This window comes from Ornithorhynchus anatinus, chromosome 3 (genome assembly GCF_004115215.2).
Source record: "Ornithorhynchus anatinus isolate Pmale09 chromosome 3, mOrnAna1.pri.v4, whole genome shotgun sequence".
Lineage (NCBI taxonomy): Eukaryota > Metazoa > Chordata > Mammalia > Monotremata > Ornithorhynchidae > Ornithorhynchus > Ornithorhynchus anatinus.
Genome location: NC_041730.1, coordinates 88,768,933 through 88,793,913, shown reverse-complemented (window position 1 = coordinate 88,793,913; position 24,981 = coordinate 88,768,933). Strand labels below are relative to the sequence as shown.

Here is a 24,981-nt window from a genome sequence, read left to right as displayed (position 1 = left end):
CAAGTCCATAATATTTTCTTTGGCTTAATCTCTGCGGTTGTCTCACTCACAAAATACAAATTAAATGAACCAGATTGCGGTGTTGAAGCATTGTTATTATTCTGCCTCTTGGTGTAGAAATGTTCACAAGTATGACCTCACTAGTAAGTCATTAAGGCCAATCAGTGAGAGCAGTAAGAGAAACTGCCAAAAGTTTCTGTTGACTACAAAAAAAGAAAGAAACCTTGTGTTTTGCAAAGGCCTCAGCGTGGCTGTGGCCACAACTCCTGGATCCTGTGATTTCTGGCTTTTTGACATTTTATCATTCTCTCCAATAGGTTCGCTAACAGCATTGTGCAGAAATTATCTCTCACAAATATGCTAGGTTCCCGAGAGCTCTCGATTTTACATCTGAGTAGTCCAGATCTTAAACACCTGGACTCTTTGCAGACACAGTACACTTTCTTTTTTGAATTCAACCAAATATTCTGGCCCCTGGAGGTTAAATATTACTTTTCCATTTCCCTGAGATGTTGCATTTGAAAAGGGTGTTTTGGATTCAGCCTCTTATCCTGGATTTCTCACACCCTGGATTCCAGTTCCCCGTCTGGCAAAACAGGCTTCTTGGGATGTGTTTGGATGAGGTAGCAATCCCTCTATCAGTCATAATTTAAAAATAACTCTGTGCTCCGCAGTAGAAAATGCAAGTGGGGACACTTGAACTCTGGGGTTGCACTTCGCAAAGAATGAAGAGCATACTGAGGCTTGACCTGAGGGGTTTTATTCATTCGATCATATTTATTGAGCACTTGCTGTGTACAGAGCACTGTGCTAAGTGCTTGGGAAAGCACAGTACAACAATCAGGATGTGGCAGGGACTGTGGATCCCTTTGGACTTGCCAGGTTTTCAGGTTTTAGAAACATACCGCTTATAAATCTGCTCAAGGAATAATGATTTTTAATTGGGAATTCTAGTCAATTGAATTATATTGTTATATTCAGTTGTTATCGTACACTCAAGTGCTTAGTGCAGTGTTCTGCACACAGTATGCACTCAGTAAATACGATTGATTGATTGTGGTCTTACTAAAATCCCATCTCCTTCAAGAGGCCTTCCCTGACTAAATCCTAATTTCCCCTACTAAACCCTCATTTCCCCTACTCCCTCTACCTTCGTGTCACTTATGAACTTGGCTCTTTTCCCGTGACACACTTGCTTCTCATCCCTACAGCACTTTCCTAGCCATAATTCATTGTAAGCGCCCTGAGGGCAGGGAACATTTCTACCACCTCTGTTATACCGCTTCCGATCCCTTAGTACAGTGCTCTGCACCCAGTAAGCATCAGTAAATACGACTGACTGCTACTGATACTGATTCAGCCTCATCTGGAATGAAAATACATGGATTTCTTTGCCGTCGACTTGAGCGTTCTAGGCATCCCATTTGCATGCCATTTCTCCTCACCAGAAAACTTCACCTCCCCTCTTGGTCTGTGTCCTTTTTCAGAGTACACCTGAAAAATCCACCTCCTCCTTGAGGTCTTTCTTGCAAAACCAGCCTATGTCCAAGCATACTACATTACCTCTAGCACTTGTTTGTTGTTCTGCAGAGTATACAGTGTATTCATCTATTATTTATGTTCTGTGGGTCTCGTACACACTTGCAAACTTTAATTATCCCATTTTATGCTTCTGTATTTGGGTAGTGTCCCACCTGATTATCTTGCATCTTCCCCAGTGCTTAGTACAGTGACTGGCCCATAGTAAGTGCTCAACAAATACTATTAAAGAAATGTATCTGGGTTTGTACCATTTCTCTGACTGGACTATAAGCTAAGCCCCATTGTCTAGTAGAAAGAGCCTGGGCCTGGGAGGCAGAGGACATGGGTTCTAATCCCGGCTCTGCCACGTGTCTGCCGTGTGACCTTGGGAAAAATCACTTGACTTCTCTGGGCCTCAGTTACCTCATTTGTAAAATGGGGATTAAGACTGTGAACCCCATTTGGGACAGAGACTGTGTCCAAACACATTTCCTTGTATCTACCTCAGCTCTTAGAAGAGTGCCTGGGATAAAGTAAGTGCTTAAAAGATGCCACGATTATTATTATAAGGCTACTCAAGGAAAGGTCTGTGCATCATTTCTCCATTCTAACTGCTCACAGTGTCTGGAGAATTTCCCAACATCCCAGAAGATTCTCAGATAGTACTTAATCTTCATTTTAGCTTAATCAATTCACCGGTTTGCACCACAGGATAAAAATATTTTCTTGTCTATTTTTTCGAAACTCCCCAAATAGTTCCTTCTGTGGTTTACTGGGTATCTGATGGGTGCCAGTACAGTTCACTCAATTCTTAGATATGTTTAGAGGACTATTGAGATTACGCTTTTAAAAGGTTTTAATCTTACCCAAGAAAGGCCATGTAGAATACTGTTATTCTTTATTGTGAAAACCAATTATTCCGCTAGTAAATTTGGCAGAGTGCAGGACATCTGATGATTTTGCTTGTAGGCGCTGAATACCAATGCAGATCTCCCATTCAGTGTTTGCTGTTATTTGAAAGCAAATCCAAGGAGTTTGGCAGTGAGCTGGTTCTGTTCTACTTTTGTTATGTAGTTGCACGGAACTGTTTTGAGCAGGGGAATGCATGGTTGAAACCGGGTAGCTCTGCTTTCATCTCCTGGCAGGGATGAATAAGAACCATCTGGATTGACACTGTAGAATGGAAAACAAAATTATTAGGTGGTAAATGTGTCTCTGCCCCAGGTATCACATTCATTCAGTCATTCAGTTGTATTTATTGAGCACTTACTGTGTGCAGAGCACTGTACTAAGCACTTGGAAAGTACAGTTCACCAATAAATAAATTGATAACTCAATAAACCACAGGAAAGCCCAGAAGGTATAAAGGCTGCTGCTGGGCCTCACTGAATAATAATGATGATATTTGTTAAGCATTTACTATGTGCCAAGCACTGTACTGAGCTCCTGGGTGGGTACAAGCAAGTCGGGTTGGACACAGTCCTGTCCCACGTGAGGCTCCTTACCGAGGAGGTAACTGAGGCCCAGGGAAATAAAGCGGCAGACAAGTTGCCAGAGCCAGGATTAGAACCCATGACCTTCTCACTCCTAAAGCTGTACTGGGAGTTGGACGCAATCCCTGTTCCACGTGGGTCTCACAGTCTTAATCCCCATTTTACAGATGAGGCAACTGAGGCACAGAGAAGTTAAGTGACTTGCCCAAGGTCACACAGCAGGCAAGTAGCGGATTCGGGATTAGAACCCAGGTCTTTCTGACTACCAGGTCCTTGCGCTATCCATTGGGTCATGCTGCTGATCCATCCCATCTGGGTTCCCCCAAGTGTAATATGTTATAACACATTCAGTAGCTCAGTAATTGCTTCATGCAATGTACTGGATGACCTGGGGGAAAATATTTGTGTGGAAGAAACTGAATAGTGAAGAGAAACTTTAATTAAGTCTCTTTCCCTGCCTGTTTTTTGGGGTTTTTTTTGTCCTTTCTTGTGCTCGTTGTGGGCAGGGAATGTGTCTGTTATATTGTACTTTCTCAAGCACTTAGTACAGTATTATGCACACAGTAAGCATGCAATAAATACGATTGACTGCATCTTCTATGCAGGTTTCCGAGTGCTTAGCACAGTGCTCGACATCCAGTAAGCCCTCAGTGCTGTTGATAATGAATGCTCCAATTTATCCTGGGTGCAGAGCACTGTTCTCAGGTCTTGGGAGAGTAAGCGTGTTAATAAGGGTCTGGCCAATGCCAAATACGGTGGAAAGGCAACTTTCCACTGGCTCATGATTGACAGAGTCCTGTTCATGCCTTTAGAAATCAGATTATCTTTTAAATTTCAAAATTGTGTTGCTTGTGGTTCACTTTGATCTTCAAATTTTTCTCCTACACTTCAACCTTCGCCATATTGCATGGTCTGTTTATCTTCCAGTTAGTCAGTGCTATTTATTGAGCCCTTACTGTGTGTAGAACACTGTACTAAGGACTTTTAAAATGGTATTTATTAAGCCCTTACTATGTCCCGGGCACTATACCGAGTGCTGAGGTAGATACAAGCTAATTGGGTTAGTCATAGTTCCTGGCCCACAAGGGGCTCACAGTGTTAATGCCCTTTTTGCAGGTGAGGTAACTGAAGCACAGACAAGTTAAGTTACCAGCAGACACGTAGTGGAGCTGGGATTAAAACCCAGGTCCTTCTGACTCCCAGACCCCTGGTCTGTCACTAAACCACGCTGTGTCAAGTGCTTGGGAGAGAACAATGCAGTAGAGAGGGTAACACGATTCATTTCCACATGGAGCTCACTGTTTAATCCTTGTCCTTGTCTCTGGCGAACCTCACGGTGTAAATGATCTTCCACGTCTCTATGTGTTACGGTGAATTTAAATTCCGTTTCTCTCTTGCAAACAATCACCGGTGCTCCGAGTTTGGTGTCTTCTTTTAACATAGCGAGTTTGCTCAATTTATACTTCCAAGCCACTGATAAAAATCTCAATATTATACCAAAGGCAGATCCCTGGGGTTGATACACAAGTTGCCCCAGGGCCATTGGTCAGCAGTCTTTGGGTTAAATCCTTCATCGATCAATCAATCAATCGATCGATCATTCAGTGTTATTAATTTGGCCCTCACTGTGTGCACAGAACTCTCCTAAGTGCTCAGGAAAGTACAATAAAACAGAGTTGGTAGCCACATTCCCTGCCCACAAGTGCTGTTCCCATCCAACAGTGATATTGTCTCTATCTGTTGCCAAATTGTACATTCCAAGTACTTAGTACAGTGCTCTGCACATAGTAAGCACTCAATAAATACTAACGAATGAATGATATTGCCAAGGCCAATATGCTAGTGTAAGAAAAGTGGCTTCAAGACTCCAGTTTGCACCCTGATATGTCACTGGAGTTATGCTTTTGTCAGTCAGTCGTATTTATTGAGCGCTTACTGTGTGCAGAGCCCTTGAGAGAGTACAATATAACAGTGTAGAAAGAAAATGCTCGAATGAAGAACGGAAAGCGAGAAGCATTCAGCAGGTCTTCGACTTGGGGCTCTCTAGGGAAAAGGCACTTTTTAAATTCAAGGTGTCTCTGGAATTAAATGACGGACAGCTACAGCTGTGGCTCGGCTGGCTGTTTTCCTAATCTGAGGACAATATAATCTGTTTTTGCAGGTAATAAGAAGAAGCAGCAACGAAGAGAAACTACTCTGCCTGGTCCGCCAGCGGGCGGGCCACCACTGTCAAACAGCTGTGATTGTGATCCTGATCTTGGCTTGGGAAGGTATTCCACATCTCCTTGCTGATACGTTGTATCAGGAACTGACCCAGAGTCTCAGAAAATATGGCTGCCCCACAAGTCGGCGATGCGCACTAAACGAAGAGTAAGTAAAGTCTCCGCCGTTTAATGCTGGCTTGCTGGCAGCGGCTCCAGTAGCGCATTCTCTGAAGCAGAATTGTAAATGTTGTTATTAAGTGATTGAAGGAAGATTCCCAGCCTGTCAAAAGTATTTATTGAGCGCTTAGTGTGTGCACAGCACTGTGCTGAGCGTTTAGGAAAGTGCAGTGTAACGGAGTTGGTAGACGGGTTCCTCGACTGAGTGACGGGTTCACTCGTGGAGAAATGCAGAGCAGCATCCAGTCAGGTCTCCTGGTACCCATGCAGAAATGTGTCTGTTGCTGTATTGTACTCTCCCAAGCGCTTAGTACAGTGTTTTGCACACAGTAAGTGCTCAATAAATAAGATTGAATGACTGAATGAATGAATGTGTTTTGACTGTAAGCCCGTCAAACGGCAGGGTCTGTCTCTATCTGTTGCCGACTTGTTCATTCCAAGCGCTTAGTACAGTGCTCTGCACATACTAAGCGCTCAATAAATACTATTGAATGAATTGAATGACTAGAATGCAATGGAAGAATTAGGGAACGTTCTTCCAAGTCCCCATGCCGTCGGAAGAAATTGTTTGCTTTTCATTCATTCATTCATTCATTGTGTGCAGAGCACTGTGCTAAACGCTTGGGAGTGTATACTTTAACAATAAGCAGATGCATTCCCTGCCTAAAACAAGCATTTGCACACACTGTTGGTCAAGGTGTATCACCATATAAGTCCTTCTTAACAAACAGGTCGTAATAGTCACATTATTGGAGAACTGATTGAACTTTATTTTAGTCCAGTTTTTGTTTAAAAATCTTTCATTAAATGAAAATATTAAATATATTTAAAATGTAATATATCAAGTGGAAAGAGCACGGGCTTGGGAGTCAGAGGACGTGGGTTCTAATCCCGGGTCCGCCACTTATCAACTGTGTGACTTTGGGCAAGTCTCTTAACCTCTCTGTGCCTCAGTTACCTCATCTCTAAAATGGGGATTGAGACTGTGAGCCCCATGTGGGACAACCTGATTACCTTGTATCTACCCCAGCACTTACAAAAGTGCTTGGCCCATAGTAAGCGCTTAACAAATTCCATCATTATCATTATTATTATTACTATCATTTTAAATTGCAAGCCATAAAGCCAAACTATCTGTGGTGCCATCCATAATGATTCCTCAAAGTATTCGTATGTTTGGTAAGATTTTGGTTCTCCTTTGGATAAAATCAGGGTGCTGCTATTCATTCATTCAGTCATATCTATTGAGCATTTATCGTGGACGGATCATTGTACTATACGCTTGGGAGAGTGCATTATAACAATAAAGAGACACATTCCCTGTCCACAGTGAGTTGACGTACTGCTGTTTCTTTCTTAGTGACATAGCAGCAGTATGCCTTCAAATACTTAATTTGTTAATGCTCTTTTTTTAACTCTTTTTAACGTTGACTTGGGTCTGTGAATATGCTCCTACTAGAGAGGCCAGTGACAGGAAAGCCTTGGTAAATTCCTCGATATTTGTAAAGTTGAAAATCCAGGCACACTGACCTTCACTTCTTCCCTTCAAGGAAGACAGTGCTTCTGTAATGCAGTTTTCAGTGTCAGAGTGAGGACTGAGAGGATCCAGTATTTTACAGTCATATTGAAATTTGCTTATTAAAATGTGGAAGTCATTTTGTCAGGTCCACTCACCACAAAATAAGCCTCCTTTTTCTCCTTGCGGGCCAGTGTTAGTATTAGATATGGGTGCTTCTGGCAGTCAGCCAATCAGTCAATTTCTGCAAATGTGGAAAATGTGCCTTCATTTCTGCTCCAATTGAATGCTTTAAAACGGAAGAAAGCCCTTGGTAATTAGCCCTTGCAAATGAAATAGAACTTTATTTGCAAATAATGTCCTTTTTTTCACCTGGAGTAAAAACAGAAATTTACATAGAAGACAGAGGGTTAAGTAGAAAAATCATGCTCAGTATTTGGATCTCCAAGAGGCAGCATTCATTCATTCTCTCCATGCCTTCTTTGGTGCCCCCTTGGAAGACTTTTTCTTTCAAAACTTCATGTGGATTTTTGTGGCTTGGAAACATTTAGGAACCTAAGCACCTACAATTCCTTGATGAAGTTCTCTAGCCTTTAGCTCAAGTTAAGCAGGTGTTTCGTAGTCTGAACCAAAGGAGACGTTATTTAATCCTTTGGGTTGTTCACTGTCGAAGGGGCTTAAACCGTTTCTGGTGACGTGAGCTCTCCACACCCTCACCTGTCCTCCCATGTCTCAGCAGCCAGGAAGTCAAAAGGCTTGCTGGAATTCCAGGTTTACTGTACTCCGTTCACCTTGTTTCAAAGAGTTCCAGGGTACTCAGACTTTCCACAAGGAGGCACACCTCTTTCTGCCACGTTGTTGGCCCTTGTCGGGTATATCTTGTTTTCTATTTAGTCTGTTCCCACCATGTTCTAATAATACCTACTTTTGTTATCTTTAGACAAATGACTGAACCAGTCGAGTTCCCCACAGGGGAATGGCAACCGGAGTTTATGCCTCCGGGAAAACTGGCAAGGACCCTTTCCCCTTGCTGCCAACTTCCACCCCCAATTTGTTGGTGTCTGTGCCTTTACCTTACACACGTGCAGATGGGATGCTATACAATAATGACGGTATTTGTTAAGCGCTGCGTTGTGTCGTGCACCATTCCAAGCGCTGGGGTAGATACAAGCTAGTCAAGTTGGACGCAGTCCCTGTCCCACTTGGGGCTCATAGTCTCAACCCCCATTTTGCAGATGAGGGAACTGAGTCACAGAAAAGTTAAGTGACTCGCCCAAGGTCGCACAGCAGGCAAGTGGCGGAGCTGGGATTAGAACCCAGGTCCTTATGATTTCCAGGCCTGTGCTCCATCCAGTAGGCCATGCTGCTTCCCAGTATACGAATATACTGCTATACTATACTACTTTACTACTATATGCAGTATACTGCTTAACTCACTTGGGCCTATCGAACGACCCCCTCTAGCGAGTTATTTTCTTCGACTCAGAATAAGAGTTAATTTTAATCACTGGGGCCATCACGCTTTGAGGTTTCAATCACCCTAAATCACTTCTACTTAATTCCATTGCTTGTTCTGCAGTCCTTTACTTCTCATCGTAACGTTCTCTCTCCTTCATCATCCTCCTCCACGGTAGCTATTGAAGATCATCGATTGCACAGTATTGAACTTGGGAGAGTACAATAGAAGTAAAAGGTGCAGAGCCTATGATGAATGGCGGGAATAAACAGGCATAAATCGTGTACAGGTATTGGAAGCAGGAGGAAAAATAGAAGAACGACTGGTAGTCTCGAGAGAAGAGTATGTGATGAATATTAGGGGTACCTACCATCATTATATTCAGTGGTATTTATTGAGCGCTTACTATGTGCAGAGCACTGTACTAAGCGCTTGGAATGTACAATTCGGCAACAGATAGAGACAATCCCTGCCCAGTGACGGGCTCACGGTCTAATTGGGGGAGACAGACGGCAGAGCAAAACAGAACGAAACAAAAGCAAGACAACATTATCACAATAATATATAGCTGCGTAGCTTAGTGGAAAGAGCCCGGGCTTGGGAGTCAGAGGTCATCGGTTCTAATCCCAGCTCCACTGCTAATCAGCTGTGTGACTTTGAGCAAGTCACTTCACTTCTCTGTGCCTCAGTTACCTCATCTTTAAAATGGGGATTAAGACTGTGAGCCCCACGTGGAACAACCTGTTGACCTTGTATCAACCCAGCGCTTAGAACAGTGCGTTGCGCAGAGTAAACACTTAACAAATACCAAAATAATAATAATTATATATGCAAGTGCTAAGGTTAGCTGTTGGGGTGATATGTTCTAGGAAGGTGGAAATTAATTAGGGAATGCTTCTTAGAGGAGGTGGGTTTTTAGGATGGCTTTAAAGATTGGGAGAGCTGTGGTCTGGGAGATTTGGAGGGGATGGGAATTCCAAGCAGCAGGACAGCTGCGGGGGGGGGGGTGAGAGAGAGAGAAAGAGAGAGAGTGTCTAAAGTGAGGTCTGAATGGTTAAATTGGGAGAAGCAGAACATTTCCCGGGGAGGAGCAAGTTTATTCATTCATTCAATCATATCTGTTGAGTGCTTACTCTGTGCAAAGCACTGTACTAAGCACTTGGGAGAGTACACTATAGCAATAAACATATTCCCTGCCCGAAAGAGAGCAAGCATGCAGGCAGAGTGCCTTGATGCCAGTAATCAGGAGCCTCTGGCCATTCAAGGAATATAAAAATTGAGTCCCTGCCATCCATGACTTCGTTTTGAGACCTGTGTGACCTTGGGCAAGTCACTTCACTCCTCTGTCCCTCAGTTACCTTATCTGTAAAATGGAGTTAAGACCATGAGCCCAATGTTTGACAGGGACTGTCTCTAGCCCAGTTATCGTATATCTACCCCAGCGCCTAGTACAGTAGCTGGCACATAACATTTAACAAATATGACAATTACTAGTATATCAGTTCCAGGCAAAGTTGATGACAAGTTAAAAAATTGTTTATAGCTCCTGACAGTTCCTTAGTGGTGCTGACTTGACCCATTAGTAGTCACCCAAATGGGGGTAATGTAAATGAACAAAGGAAAACTGGAAAATTTGTAGTTGGGCTTGAGCAGGTAAAATTCTGGGGTATTCCTGCTTTCATTTTTCTTTTTTTTTTTGGTGGGGGGGGAGAAGAGGGTGCCTTCTAATTGGCTTGGGTGTCCACCTGATGGAGATGAGTAATTGTGGCCCCGAATTCTCTTATCCACTCCACTGCCTGTTGACCTCGGCCCTGGAGGGAAGGTATTGACTAATTCTGCTGTATTGTACTCTCCCAAGCACTTAGTACAGCGCTCTGCACTTAGTAAGCACTCAATAAATACCATTAGATTCATCGACTGATAGTGGAGTTGGGAGGTCAGTGCCAGGAGGTGGAAGAAGCCTTCACTGCACTCTGTCAGTTAAGCAGTCTTGAGTCTAGGAGTCCCAGTCCCTGGGCAAGCTGATGACTGGCTGATGCCATTTTTATCTCTATGGCTGAGGCATGGTCAGCAGTAGTTAAGCACTTTACAGAAACATAAGTTTATGTTAGGAAATGATCTCCCTATACCTGTTTGCCTCATTCGGTCTTGTAAATGGGACTATACTAAGTAAAGTTTTAAGAGGGTAGAATTCTGACATTTGGTATTACTCAGGAGCTCTTCTGTATCTCAGGATGACATTTGACTTCCATTCAGTTTGAAAGGCCACTGCGATCCCAGATTCTTGCCCTCTGTTGAGGCTCTCTACTCAGGGTTCTCCACTTTGCCCCCTCTGCTTGATATTATCTTACCAAGTGAATTGTTACTTTGGGGTGATCTAAATTGTATCTCATTCTGTTGCATTTTTTGCTTTGTTTCCTAAAGTCACCAACTCCTATTATCTCAGTCTGTTTACAGCCTTTCCTGATTTGGTATCATTGGTAGATTTTATCAGTGTCATTCATTCTTTCCAGCAGAGTTGCCCTCATTGTTTGCATTGTCCAATCTTTAGTTCTTCCAAGAATTGATGTTCAACTAAGCTATAGTTAATCATTTATCTCCTAGTTCTTTCCCAGTCTTTTGGCTTTGATGCTCTTTCTTGTCTTGCTCCTTCCCATCTTCTCAATAAATTAAAGATGCTAGAGTGAGTTTTCCTCTCTCTTTCTTACTCTTCAAGGAGCTTGTAATAAATATTCCTCAATTCTTATGGTCTTTCCTCTTCTGAAGGCTCCTCTCGAGCCCCTGTTGATGGATTTTTAGTGGGAGCTTCAGCCAAGAAAGAAGAATGAGGGTGATCAATACCATTTTACCTGGCTAACCTTTTCTCTTTACCTTGATTTTGTCCCCAAGGTTCTTTCTTGGTTTTGCAAAACAACTGAAACATGATTAATTTCTTTTTTCTTTTGCTAGTTTCTGAATTTGCCTCTGGCTTTTTAAAATCCTCCTACATTTATTAAATGTATTTCTTGCATCGCTTTTTGGGTTTGGCCTTCTTTTCTTCTTAATTTGCCTCAGCAAATTTGTCTTGTTGCATATAAATTTCTTACGATGCTTCAGTTTTTCTCCACTATGCTATGTAATTTCCCCTTATATTCTGTAAGGGTTCTTTAATGCAGCTACACCTTTCTGTTCACTTTTCAGATTTTTGAAAAGCAGATTTTCCTGCAGGTCTGTTATACTTACTGAAGGACTTCTTAATATTTCTACCCAATCATCTTGGGTTCAGTCCCTCAATTTCTCCAAATCAGTTTCACTGAAGGTGAATAATAATTTTACACATCTTTTTGCAAGTAATCTTTTTCCTTATCTTAAAATCAATTAGCACAGGATCAGATTAAGCTTATGAATGAGAGAAAAGGAGTCACTGCATATAGTCATAGATTTTTGTTCTCACGCAAGCCCAAAGGAGGACCCAAATTTTTCAGTTTTCTTTGCTTTCATTAGCCACCATCTCCTTCGTTTTTCACCATATGTTAATGCTGATTTTGATCTCTCAAAATCTGATTATTCTTTTTAAAGATTGCCATTCTTATTGTAGGTTCCAACTTGGGGCTTCAGAAATGCTGGTCATGGTGAGTGACAGACTCCAAGCTATTGTGGGATGAAGTGAGCTTTTAACAATGAAATATTTAGAGTGGAGAATTTCCTTTCTCTTTTTCCTCTCCATTTCTTTCCCTTACCAATATGCTTTCCATTCTCCCATCCTTAGTACACTTTGAAGTGACATTAGGGCCAATAGGAGAGTTATATTCGGGGGATTTATGGAGCACTATTTATGCGGCTTCAGCTCTGTGCCTCACTTCAGGGATCATGTCTACCACCTCTGTTGTATTGAACTTTCCCCAATGCTCACTGTAGTGCTCTGCACACAGTAGATGCACAAGAAATAACGATTGATTGATAAATCCAGTAGGCTTCTCATCTAGTTTGGGTGTGTACACGGGGCTTGGAAATTAGTCATCAGGGTTCTGCTAGTCATTAAATATCTTACCAGGAAAACTAGACAGACCCACTCTTGGGCATTGTGGAAAATGCTAGAGACACTCCCAGAGGGGTGCTAAGTTAAAAAATAAACAACAACCACCCAAAAAAGCCTTCTTTCTCCTCAGCAAGCATCTCCTTAACAGAGAAATAACCCAGACTGCACCCTTCCCTGCCCAGCCCAGGTGGGAGAAGCAGTGGCTGTTTCTCCCCCAGGTGACCCTTGTCATCTTTCAGCTCAGATTGAGCTCTTCTGCCCTCTCCCCCAGAGCCCCCAGGGCTGACCCGGGCCTGTATTCTCCAGCAGTGAGGACAGAATATGGGAAGGGAGGCCGGCTGCTCAAACCCTCACTGAATATCTGCGCAGTTGATTATCTGACACTAATGGATAACCTCCACGGCCGACTCTCCTTCCATTTAAATAGGTCGTGGGTGATGCCCAAAAGCAAACACCTGCAACCCAGTTCCACATGTGAGCGGGTTGTAGTATTCTTGCCCAAAGATTGGCCAAAGCTTCTTCCTACCAGCTCCATGCTAATGGCCCCGATCCATTTGCTGCCACTGACTCCGTATGAACAGGACTCTTTCCGCTAATCAAAATGACCTCTCCTCCAGACACCCTTACCAGAACATCCAGGAGCCCTTCACCCTAGAATAGAGGAGATTTCTTGCAAAGGAAATATTCTGTTTCACATGGCTGGCAGTAAAATAAAAATTGTAGGTCATTGTATATATTTCTCTTTAAAGTGTGGGTGTGTGCGAGCTTTCCTCTCTGTAGGATCCCAAAGCTAAGAAGTAAATAAATAAACTGAAAGCCTATTCTGAATAGCCTACTGAAGGCCATACATCTTCAAAGCTCCTCTCCTGCTGCTCCCCCTTACAAATCCTGCAGCTACCTGAACGTTTCACTGGCCAATCCTTAATGGGGGATTTTCACTTACATAAACCAAGAAGCAGTGTGGCCTAATGGAAAGAGCATGGGTCTGGGGGTCAAAGGACATGGGTTCTAATTCCGGCCCTTTCGTTTGCCTGCTGTGTGACCTTGAACAAGTCACTTCTGTTCCCCGTGCCCCAGTTTCCTCATCTACAAAATGGGGTTTGAATATCTGTTCTCCTTCCTACTTAGAATGTGAGCCCCCTGTGAGACAGGGATTGTGTCCTACCTGGTTATCTTGTGTCTGCCCCAGTGCTAAGCAAAGTACTTGGCATATAGTAAGACTTGAACAAATATCACAATTTTTAGTTTATTTATTTATTTATTTATTTATTTATTTATTTATTTATTTATTTATTATTGAATGCCTAGCTTTTCTCCTTGTCTTCTAAATGTAGAGTGCTAATGAAACCACCCAGCTCCATTTACAAACCAGAAACTCCGATAGGTCAGCTAGGACTGGGATTTATGGCTCTTAATTTAGTCACAGGATTTAGAAGGGTGCTATTTCATTAGCACATTTCTAATTCAAAGTGTGGATCCCTAAAGAGGCAGAGGTCCCAACAGCTAATTAGACACATACCAATTACTCATGGGTGGTAGTTACTTGGCTTGGAAATGGCATTTTCTTCCAATAACTTGGAACTGCAGCATGACCTAGTCCTGGGAGCCAAAAGGAACTGGGTTCTAATTCCGGCTCCGCCACTTGTCTGCTGTGTGATCTTGGGCAGGTCACTTCATTTCTTTGCACCTCAGTTGCCTCACGTTAAAAATGGGGATTAGGACTGGGAGTCCCATATGGGACACGGACAGTGTCCAAATTGATTAGCTTGTATCTACCACAGTGCCCAGTACAATGCAAAACAAACAAGCAAGTAAACTGGAGATGCTAACATCCAGATAGGCCCAAATTGCCCAGATACAATTATTGTCTGTTTCATACATATTTGAGCTCCTTAAGCATGTCCTTTTAAGACGGATAAAAGTATGTGTTTCAGGCAGGCCTCAGACTTAAAACACAACTGCCTCCTGAAAACCGAACGTTATAACAAAAGGAACCGATTTTGTCATAGCAACAGTATTGTAAATGGGCGATTGGGTCCTGAGCCAAGCCTGGGTATCTTATTTTTGTGACAATTACCCAGAGTTGTGTATTCAGTTAGCAATGAGTAGTATAGCCGCATTAATGTTTTTATGCTGTCATGGTGTTTTGATGGAACTAGTTTGGACCTAGAGCTGCAGTATCTTGGCCCATGTTCCTGGGCCTTTTCTTAACCCTGTCTCCCTTTCCTCCCCTCCCACCTCCATTCAAGTTCCGGTCGTTTGATTTATCTTGGGGAGCCGCATTCTCAGGTAATGGCCCCCACCTTCCAGGGCTGCAAAGAGGGGGAGCCCGGCCAGGGTGGAGATGACAGGACAGGGAGGAGCTGCAGAAAAGAGAGGTCAACAGAAGAGAAAGTCCGAGGTGGCAGCCAACTTCTCTCACTTGCGCCGTTGCCTCCCTTCCCCTGATAGCCCTGGTTATCGAGCCTCCTGTCATGAAGTCGCAACCGACACACCGTGAAGCTGAAACAGGCTGCGATTTTATAAACGTGCAAGTTCATTCGTCGAAACAAGGAGCCCTCAAGAGTCTAGGACGGGGGCTTACATTCAACAGGTCGTTATCATAAAAACACCCCAAAGTCCTCTAGGAGGTTACACCACAGAACCCCCAGTGGTCTGCGTAATTTCTCTGTGCTTCAGTTACTTCCTCTGTAAACTGAGGATTAAATCCTCCTCCTTCTTGCTGAGACTGTGAGCCCCATGTGGGACAGGGACCGTGTCCAACCCGATTCACTTGTATCGACGTCAGCGCTCAGAACAGTGCTTGACACATAGCTTAACCAGTACCATAATTATTATTAGTGGTAGCATTACCACAAAAGGCTCTAAAATAAGCCTTTCGAGTGACTGTTTTGCCAAAAGAAATGTCCTGCTTTATCAGCTTATTACCTTGCAATTACCCATCTTATAGTCGTACCTGTGCATGTCAAGGCCTTGATCCAGAGACTTGTGGAGCATCGTTCTCGTTCGGCTGTTCATGGAGTATGTATTTCAACGGCTGCAAGTTTGCCAGAAGCAAGAACCCCAGAAGATTCCGGCTTCTCACCGATGATCCCAAGCAAGTAAGTGCCTTTCTAAATCTGATTTGGGAAGACTTGTGATTTTAATATCTGCGATTAGTGCTTCCTTCATCTTGGTAAAATGCGCAGCTGACTTTTAAACAGGTTAATTCGTTGAAATGGCTGACGGTGCTCTTACTTGGGAAGTTTTTCCATGTGCAAATGTAATTACCGCCCCTGAGACTTTTATATTGATTCCAGAGAAACATTTTAAGAAGAAAAACAAATTGCCCGGTTTTCATTTTTCCCTCTACTCCCATTTCAGTTCTCTAGGTCAGGTCATAATAGTATTTATTAAATACCCTCTCTGGACAGAACGCTGGGAAAAACAATTTGTGGGTAAGAGTTAGCCTAGGCCCCCGGCTCCACAGGGATTTATAATCCTAAGAATTAGGTGGGGAGGGGTTTGGCTACAGACACAATAGGAGAGATTAAATAGCATAAATACGAAAACAACATGATAGACAAAGTTCAGAGGTCAGCAAGTCCAGTGGCAAAGGGGGCTACGGTCTTCATGATGCAACTAGTCGAGTCATCATGAGACCAATCACCACCAAATCCTGCCTCCCTCTAATCCTAAAGCCCGAAAAGGAACACTGCCGCTGTTTCCACATCACAGGGAAGAGCAAATGGATGTCATGCAATTAGGAGATATTCTGGAAGGTAGGCTGAAATACAGCTGAATTTTGATCACTAGCAATGTTGAACGAACAGTTCTTTCTTGAGGTGAGGATTTATATAAAGAAGCAGCGTGATTAATATGAAGATTTATGAGGTAAATGTAGAGGAGTTGGGTGGTTATATGTGTTTGTCTACATTTTTCTTTCATACTTGAAATTGTGGTTTTTAGGGTACGATCTGGGGGGTGGCCTGCTGTCAGCAAGATATGCCCTGGGGTTTGTTTTTCAGGGTAATTAATGAGCTGCACTGAGTTGTCTGCTTATCCTTGACCAGACTCCCTACCCCCAGTTTCCTATAATGTGGGGCTTGTGTTCTTATGGATCTCTGCATTACGTAAAACTCATCTGTTATACTCCCCTAGCCCTCTTTCTCCCACCATCCCCAACACTGCCTACGTGCACATACGGGAAGCCGCATTGTCCTAGTGGAAAGAGCCTGGGCTTGGGAGTCAGAGGACCTGGGTTTTAATCCCAGATCCTTCACTTATCTGCTCTGTGACCTTGGGAAAGCTGCTTCCCTTATGTGAGCCTCACTTCCCTCTTCTGCAAAATGGGGATTCATCACCTTTTCTCCCTCCTCCCTAGACTGTGCACTCCAGGTGGAACCCAAATAGTTTGTATCTAACGCAGTGCTTAATAGAGTGCTTGGCACATAGAAAGCACTTAGTAAATACCACTATTGTGTTTATATTTTATTTTTTCCAAAACTGTATCTCAAGGCAGACCCTAATTTCTATCATAGTCTATCCCAAACTTGTAGTGAAAACACACGTTCTGGTAAAACTGTGTTTATGTTTTACAAGACAGCTGGGGTGAGTGTGTGCTTTGTGGTTGTAGAACTCCAAATCTCTGAGCACATTTGACCTCTTCAGGCTCTGTATTTATATGAATGAAAAGCTATAAGTATTCTTTTTTATCCTGGACTCCTAACTCCCAGGTTCATTCTTTCCACTGATCCACATTGTCCTAGGTCTGTATTGGACTTCAGACGTGAACACCGTTTTTTGCAAAACAGTGCTTTAGATTTGTCAGCTCTCATGTTAAACTGGAACTTCACATCCATCAATCAATTAATGGTATTTAATGAGTGCTTACTATGTACAGAGCACTGTACTAAGTGCCTGGGAGAGGGCAGTATAACGGAATTGGCAGACCCGTTCCCTGCCCACAAGGAGTTTAAAGCCTAGAGGGGGAGACAGACATGAATATAAATAAGTAAATTATGGATTTGGCTAAGTGCTGTGGGGCTGAGGGTTAGGGTAAATAAAGGGTGCAAATTCAAGGCAAGAGCCATGGGAATGCATTTCTTGTTAATGATAATGTTGGTATTTGTTAAGCGCTTTCTATGTGCAGAGCACTGTTGTAAGCGCTGGGGTAGACACAGGGTAATCAGATTGTCCCACGCGAGGCTCACGGTCTTCATCCCCATTTTACGGATGAGGTAACTGAGACACGGAGAAGTGAAGTGACTTGCCCACAGTCACACAGCTGACAAGTGGCGGAGCTGGGATTCGAACCCATGACCCCTGACTCCCAAGCCCGGGCTCTTTCCACTGAGCCACGCTGCTTCTCTGAGCCACGCTGTTTCTCTTGGAGTATATTGTTACTCCAATATACCTTCTATTTTGCCCACCTCTTACTGCTTTTCAGTTTTGAGAGGGGTCGAAAATCAAATATGGATTGGGCATCAGGCTGAATATAAAATACGGGATTGGCGTTTTATAGTTTACCTATATTTGGTCTTGAGTAGAGGCTTGATACAGTGCTTGACCTTAGTAAGTACCTAACAAATACAGAAGAAAGAAAGAAAGAAGTTACTAACATAAAACCCTGCGGTGCCCTTAAAGGGTTCAATCAATTGTGATTATTGAGCACTGTTGTGTGCGGAACACTATATGAAGCATGTGGGTGATCAGTAGAATTAGTAGACATGATCCTTGTCCTAAAGGAGCTCACAGGATAGTGGGGGAGACAGACACTAAAGTACAGATAGGAGAGAGAAGGAAAAGGGAATAAATGTACTTGAAGTAGTGCGAACAGAATAAACTTTGTTGGTTTTTCAGGGTCTCTTTGGGAATATTGCTCTCTCCCAAATCCTCTCCTCCTAACTTGATATCATCACCATCCACCCTGTCTTTCAAGCACATGTAAGTGTGGCTAGTGGAAAGAGCACAGGCCTGGGAGTCTGAGGATCAGGTTCTAATCCCAGCCCTGCTACCAGCTTGCCGGGAAGTCTTGTCCAAGTCACCCTTCTGTGCCTCGGTTTCCTCCTGTAAAATTACGCAATACCTGCTTTCCCTTCCCCTTAGACTGTTAGCCTATGTGGGTCCAAATTGATGATCTTTATCTATCCCAGCACTTAATACAGTGTTTGGTATATAGAAAGTGCTTATCAAATACTATCATCATCATCATCACACAACAAACCCTCCTTGACTCCTCTCTCTTTCAGTCCCCATATTCAATTAGGCTCTAAATCCTGTCATGTCTTTCTTCGAAACATCTCCAGAATCCACCCCTTCCTCTCTATCCAAACTTACCTATCCACCATCCCGGTCCAGTAACTAATCAGAACCCTATTTGACTACAGCAGAAGCCTCCTCACTCACCTCCCGACCTCTTTTCCTTATCCAGTCCGTACTTCACTTGGCTGCCTAGATCATTTTTCTATAAAGCATTGTTTTGCTCACCTCCTCCCGCTCCTCAAAAACTTCCAACTTGACCTGAAATTTCTTTTAGTGTCTGTATCCCCCATTAGAGCATAAGCCCCTTGAGGGCTAACTGTATTGTATGCCTCAATCAATCAATCTGTAGTACTCCATCAGCTGATTTATTACCCCTTTTCTGAGTGCAGAACATTGTATTAAGCACTTGGGAGAAGTCAACAGAGTTGGTAGACGATGATCCCCGCCATCAAGGAGTTTACCCAAGCGTCTGGTGCAGTGCTTTGCACAGAGTAAGCTGACAGACTGCACAGAGTAAGCTGACAGACAATTTCTCTCTCCACCCTCAAAACCTTATTAAAGGCACATCTCTTCCAAAAGGCCTTCCCCAATTAAGCCCTCATTTCCTCTTCTCTCACTCCCTTCTATGTTGCCCTTGCAAGAGAAGCAGTGCGACCTTATGTATAGAACATGGGCCTGGAAGTCACAAGGACCTGGGTTCTAATCCCATCTCCACTACTTGTCTGCTGTGTGAGCTCGGGCAAAGCACTTCACTTCTCTGGGCTCCGTTACCTCATCTGTAAAATGGGAATTAAGACTGTGAGTCCAGTATGGGACAGGGACTGTGTCCAATCTGATTAGCTTGGATCTACCCCAGCACTTAGTACAGTACCCGGCACATAGTAAGCACTTAACAAATACTATTTAAAAAAAGTCAAGGGACAGTCTGAAAGCGAATTAGTCCCCTAGTCTGGATCCTGGGAGCGTGGCCAGGACCCCTGCTGACTTCAGTCCCTCTGTCTCTGATCCAAATTCTCTAGACCCAGGAAGTCACAGAGGGTAGTTGGAGATGAATGATCCTTTCCTACTCTAGGTCAGTTCTCTGCGAACCAAAAAAGTCTGTGTATTTCCCAGGTAGCTGAGCATCAGTTCCATCCCAGAAGATGCAGTCAGTCTAGGGGCCTAGTTGAAAAAGCTTGGGCCTGAGAGTCAGGAGACATGGGTTCTACTCCTGGCTCTACCAATTGCTTGCCGTGTGACAGTGAACAAGTCAGGTGACCTCCCTGTGCCTCAGTTACATCATCTATAAAATGAGGATTAAATCCACCTCCGTCCAGTTTAGGCTCTGTGCCTCATGTTTGACAGGGACTGTGTTCAAACTGATAAACTTGAACCTACCCCAGCGCTTAGAATATTGCTCGACCATAAAAAGCACTTAACAAATACCATTAAAAAGTTCAGGAGGAGGACAGGCGGGAGTCAGAAGGTAAAGTGTACCTACATACACTTTAGGTACTGTAATTTCTTTGTAACTGTTTATGTAATTATTAAATATTTTCTGTGTGCCAAGCACTTTACTAAGCATTGGGTAATTACAGGTAAATCAATTCAGGCAAAATTCCTGTCCCAGGATTTAAGCAGGGCAGGATAGACACACAGAACAATCACAATAAATTGCAGATACCAGTAAATTACAGATGATAATAGAGAACTTTTTTTAAAATCAATAATCCAATTTCCTAAGCAGTTGGGAAAGTTCAGTACAGCAGAGTGGGTAGACATGATCACTGTACACAAGGAGATTACAGTCTACAAAGGGAAATAGACCTTCGAATAGACTAAATATATGGGAAATAATAGAGTATAAGAAGATTTAAATAAATACTGTGGGATCCACTGTGCTTAAGGGGTACATGGTCCAGTGCATAGTTTGATGCAGAGGGGTGGATGGATTAAGGAAATGAGAGCTTAATTTGGTAGGGCCTTTTGGAGGAGATGTGGCTTTTTATGGTATTCATTAAGTGCTTACTATGTGCCAGACACTGTACTAAGCACCTGGGGTAGGTACAAAGTAATCAGGTTGGACACCGTCTGTGTCCCACATGGGGTTCTCAGTCTTAATTCCCATTTTACAGATGAGGTAACAGAGGCACAGAGAAGTGAAGTGGCTTGCCCAAGGTCACAAGACACATGGCAGAGCTGGGATTAGTAACCAAGTCCTCTAACTCCCAGGCCCGTGCTCTTTCCTCTAGGGCCCGCTGTTCATTGGTTCAGAGGAGGCAATTTCATGGAGACACGACCTATTTTGAGAGTACGATTTCAGTGTTAGGTGGGAATTTACTGTGCTCCTGTGGAAAATCAGTATGTTATTCACATCCATTGGTAGGAATTTTCTCCGACTGGTCCTGCCCTAAATCAGGGGGACACCTTCAGATGCAGCTTCGAAGCTGTGGATGTTGTTGCAAAATCTTTGCCAAGAGACTGGGCTTATTATTTTAAGGGGAAAATTTGGAAAAAGTTAAAAAAAAAAAGCCCACTAGAAAATAATTTGTGAGAGTTTGAAACCTGAAATTTAAGTCATTTATGAAAAAAATGTATACTGTTCTTTTCCACAGGAAGAAAGTCTTGAAAATAATTTGCAGAATCTGGCTACAGATGTAGCTCCTGTGTATAAGAAACTTGCTCCTGATGCTTTTCAAAATCAGGTAGGTTATTGAAATGTCTGCCGTGCCGTTTCAGGGAAAGTACAGTTGCTTTAAATAAATCGCTTTTGAAATTGAAACAAAACTTCTGCTTTTATGCATAATTTAGAAAAACCTTAAACCTTATCTTCACTGCCAGGATAATTCTGAGTGGTGTACCCTTTAGTTATTGCAGTTCTGCTGTTCCTATTTCCTGTATCGTTCCTAATAAAATATCCCGCAAAAATCATTTAGTTTACAGGCGCCCAATAATATATTCCATTCATTCCATTCATTCATTGTGTAACATATCTATTTCTGTTTTTACAGATGAATTTAGAGTTCAGGTTTAAAATAGATTAACAAAAATGTTTAAATGAAAGAAAGGAATAAGGACAACAGAGACATATATAATCTTCTCCAAAATCAGAGAACTCACTGAAAGTAAAAATAAGAAGCTAAGGAGAATCATAAAAAGGGGAGACTGCTTGCAGAGATTAAAGGAAAGAAGAAAAAAGGAGAGGGAGAGCTAGATATAGAAGAAAAGAAACCATGTAATAATGGAAGCCAGAACAGTTGTTTTTTAAAGTGTTTGTGATTTCCTATTCAAGATCGGTAGTTGGTCCTCTAACTTGGGATTTGGAGAACTTGATTCTTTTTGCATCCTAGATTTGGGATCTCTAAACACGTTAATACATATGAACATGTCAGCTGGCTAGGAACACCTTTAGTTGGAAGCATTTTCATCACGTTATCCCGACATAGATGAATTTGAATCCCAGAACTTGCCCATTCCACTGTGGAATCATTGCCCAAATTTCTCGTTTGTGAGAAGTCCAGCAGCTGGAATTGAAGTACTCTCCCAGCCCTCCAACATGAAGTCAGCTCCAGCAATGCCCAAACAGATGAGGCTTGATAGCATTTCTCTTTCATTTTTTCCCCTCATATATCCGCTCTTGCTCTTCCCATTCACATAAATTCTAATTCTGTTTTCAGTGTTGCTAAGATACCTGCCTCAATAATATTCTCCAATACTCAAGGGTTAAGTGAACACAAAATTTTGAAGATTTGAGGGATTTTGTGTGTGTGTGTGCACTTTGAAAAAAAGGTGGGTTTTTTTTCCCATTTCCTAATAAAGTGACTCATCCAGGGCTTTTCTATTGCATGAAATCTGAAGTCTCTTGGTGCCTTTTCCAGATCAATCTGGTGACTCTATTTTTCAGGTGGAAAACGAACATCTTGGCCCAGATTGCCGTCTCGGCTGTAAGGATGGTCGGCCATTCTCTGGGGTTACTGCCTGCATAGATTTCTGTGCCCACGCCCACAAGGACACACACAACATGCATAATGGAAGCACTGTGGTAAGCCTATATGAGTATGACCTTTTCCAGATTGACTCCTGGGGGTAATTGGGTGCTTTCAGCCTGTAAAAAAAGGAAAAACAGAACCTTGCTATTTATTATTATTAATAATCACAATAATAATGAGTGTGGCATCTTTAAACACTTACTATGTGTCAAACACTGTATTAAGCTCTGGGGTGGATACAAGTGAATCAGGTTGGACACAGTCCCTATCCAGTGAGGGCTCACAGTCTCAATCTCCATTTTACAGATGAGGTAAACTGAGGCACGGCAGTAAAGTGACTTACCCAGAGTCACCACAGACCAGTGGCAGGGCCGGGATTATTACCCATGACCTTCCAAGCAGCCACAAAATGGTGTGCCTAAGAAGCAATTTGCAAGTGTGATTTAATACCAAATACTTGGTTTTCTATGATCTCACCTCCTCTCTAGGCTATACGCTCATTATTGCCCGGGAACCTGTCAGCTAATTCTTTTCCAATGCTCTCTTCCAAGCACTTAGTATAATGCTCTGTCCCTAGTAAGCGCTCAATAAACGTGTCCGTTCATTGTTATATCGTTCTCTCCGAAGCGCTTAGTACAGTGCTGTGCCCACAGTAAGCACTCATTAAATTCGAGTGAATGAATAAATAGCAATGATTGATCTGGGATACTGGGTCACTTTGGGGAGGGTGGACTTTGAGAAGAAAGATTGCCACTTGCATGAAATAAACCTGTTCTGCTTCACCTTGTGGCCAGTTGCATTGAATATTGACTCCCTCCCTTTTTGGGTGCCTGTGTCCAGCCTTTCTCTGGGGTCAATGCCCACTGCCTACATTTCTCTCTGCCTACGGGGACTTAAACGTAATTGAACCAAGCATAGATTCATTTGCCCAGCTTATGCTGAGGGTTAGGAAATGAGGATAAAACAGCGTGAAAAAACGTCAAGCCTGGCCTAGGAAAGAACACGAGCCTGGGAGTCAGAAGGTCAAAGGTTCATTCATTCATTCAATAGTATTTATTGAGCACTTACTATATGCCGAGCACTGTTCTAAGCGCTTGGAATGAACAAGTCGGCAACAGATAGAGACGGTCCCTGCCGTTTGACGGACTTACGGTCTGATCGGGGGAGATGGACAGACGAGAACGATGGCGATAAATAGAGTCTAGGGGAAGAACATCTCGTAAAAACAATGGCGACTAAATAGAATCGAGGCGATGTACATTTCATTAACAAAATAAATAGGGTGATGAAAATATATACAGTCGAGCAGATGAGTACAGTGCTGAGGGGATGGGAAGGGAGAGGGGGAGGAGCAGAGGGAAAAGGGGGAAAAGAGGGTTTAGCTGTGGAGAGGTGAAGGGGGGGTGGTAGAGGGAGTAGAGGGAGAAGAGGAGCTCAGTCTGGGAAGGCCTCTGGGAGGAGATGAGTTTTAAGTAGGGTTTTGAAGAGGGGAAGAGAATTAGTTTGGCGGAGGTGAGGAGGGAAGGCATTCCAGGACCGCGGGAGGACGTGGCCCGGGGGTCGACGGCGGGATGGGCGAGACCGAGGGACAGTGAGGAGGTGGGCGGCAGAGGAGCGGAGCGTGCGGGGTGGGCGGTAGAAAGAGAGAAGGGAGGAGAGGTAGGAAGGGGCAAGGTGATGGACAGCCTTGAAATCTAGAGTGAGGAGTTTTTGTTTGGAGCGGAGATCGATAGGCAACGACTGGAGGTGTTTAAGAAGGGGAGTGACATGCCCAGATCGTTTCTGCGGGAAGATGAGCCGGGCAGCGGAGTGAAGAATAGACTGGAGCGGGGCGAGAGAGGAGGAAGGGAGATCAGAGAGAAGACTGACACAGTAGTCTAGCCGGGATATAACAAGAGGTTCCAATCCTGGCGCCGCTACTGGTCTGCTGGGTGACCTTGGGCAAGTCACTTCACTTCTCCAGGCCTCTGTTACCTCATCTGTAAAATGGATTGAGACAGTGAGCCTCACGTTGGACAGGGACTGTGTCCAGCTCGATTTGCTTGTACCCATCCCAGCCCTTAGTACAGTACCTGGCACATAGAAAGGCTTAACAAATCCCATTATTATTATTATCCAGCAATTCATTCATTCATTCAATCGTATTTATTGAGCGCTTACTTTGTGCAGAGCACTGTACTAAGCGCTTGGAAAGTACAATTCGATATTCATATAATACATATACAATCAATGTATTCATGAATTGATTGCTATATCAATTAATCAGTAGTCAGTGAGTGCTTACTGTGTGCAGAGCACCTTACTAAACACTTGGGAGAAAACAAAATATAACAGAGTTGTTAGAAAGGTTCCCTGCCCACAACGAGCATACATTCTAGAGGGGGA

At 43.2% G+C, this 24,981-nt stretch overlaps 1 protein-coding gene across 1 annotated transcript in view; it reads left to right on the top strand.

Annotated features, from left to right (window-relative positions):
- TET1 (tet methylcytosine dioxygenase 1) overlaps nt 1-24,981 on the top strand; it is an 80,142-nt gene that overhangs the window by 35,716 nt on the left and 19,445 nt on the right. The window contains exons 4-7 of the mRNA XM_029059995.1: nt 5,176-5,384; nt 15,336-15,486; nt 21,223-21,312; nt 22,512-22,649. Of these exons, the coding sequence (XP_028915828.1) occupies nt 5,176-5,384; nt 15,336-15,486; nt 21,223-21,312; nt 22,512-22,649 (588 nt within the window). The remainder of the gene's footprint in view (nt 1-5,175; nt 5,385-15,335; nt 15,487-21,222; nt 21,313-22,511; nt 22,650-24,981) is intronic.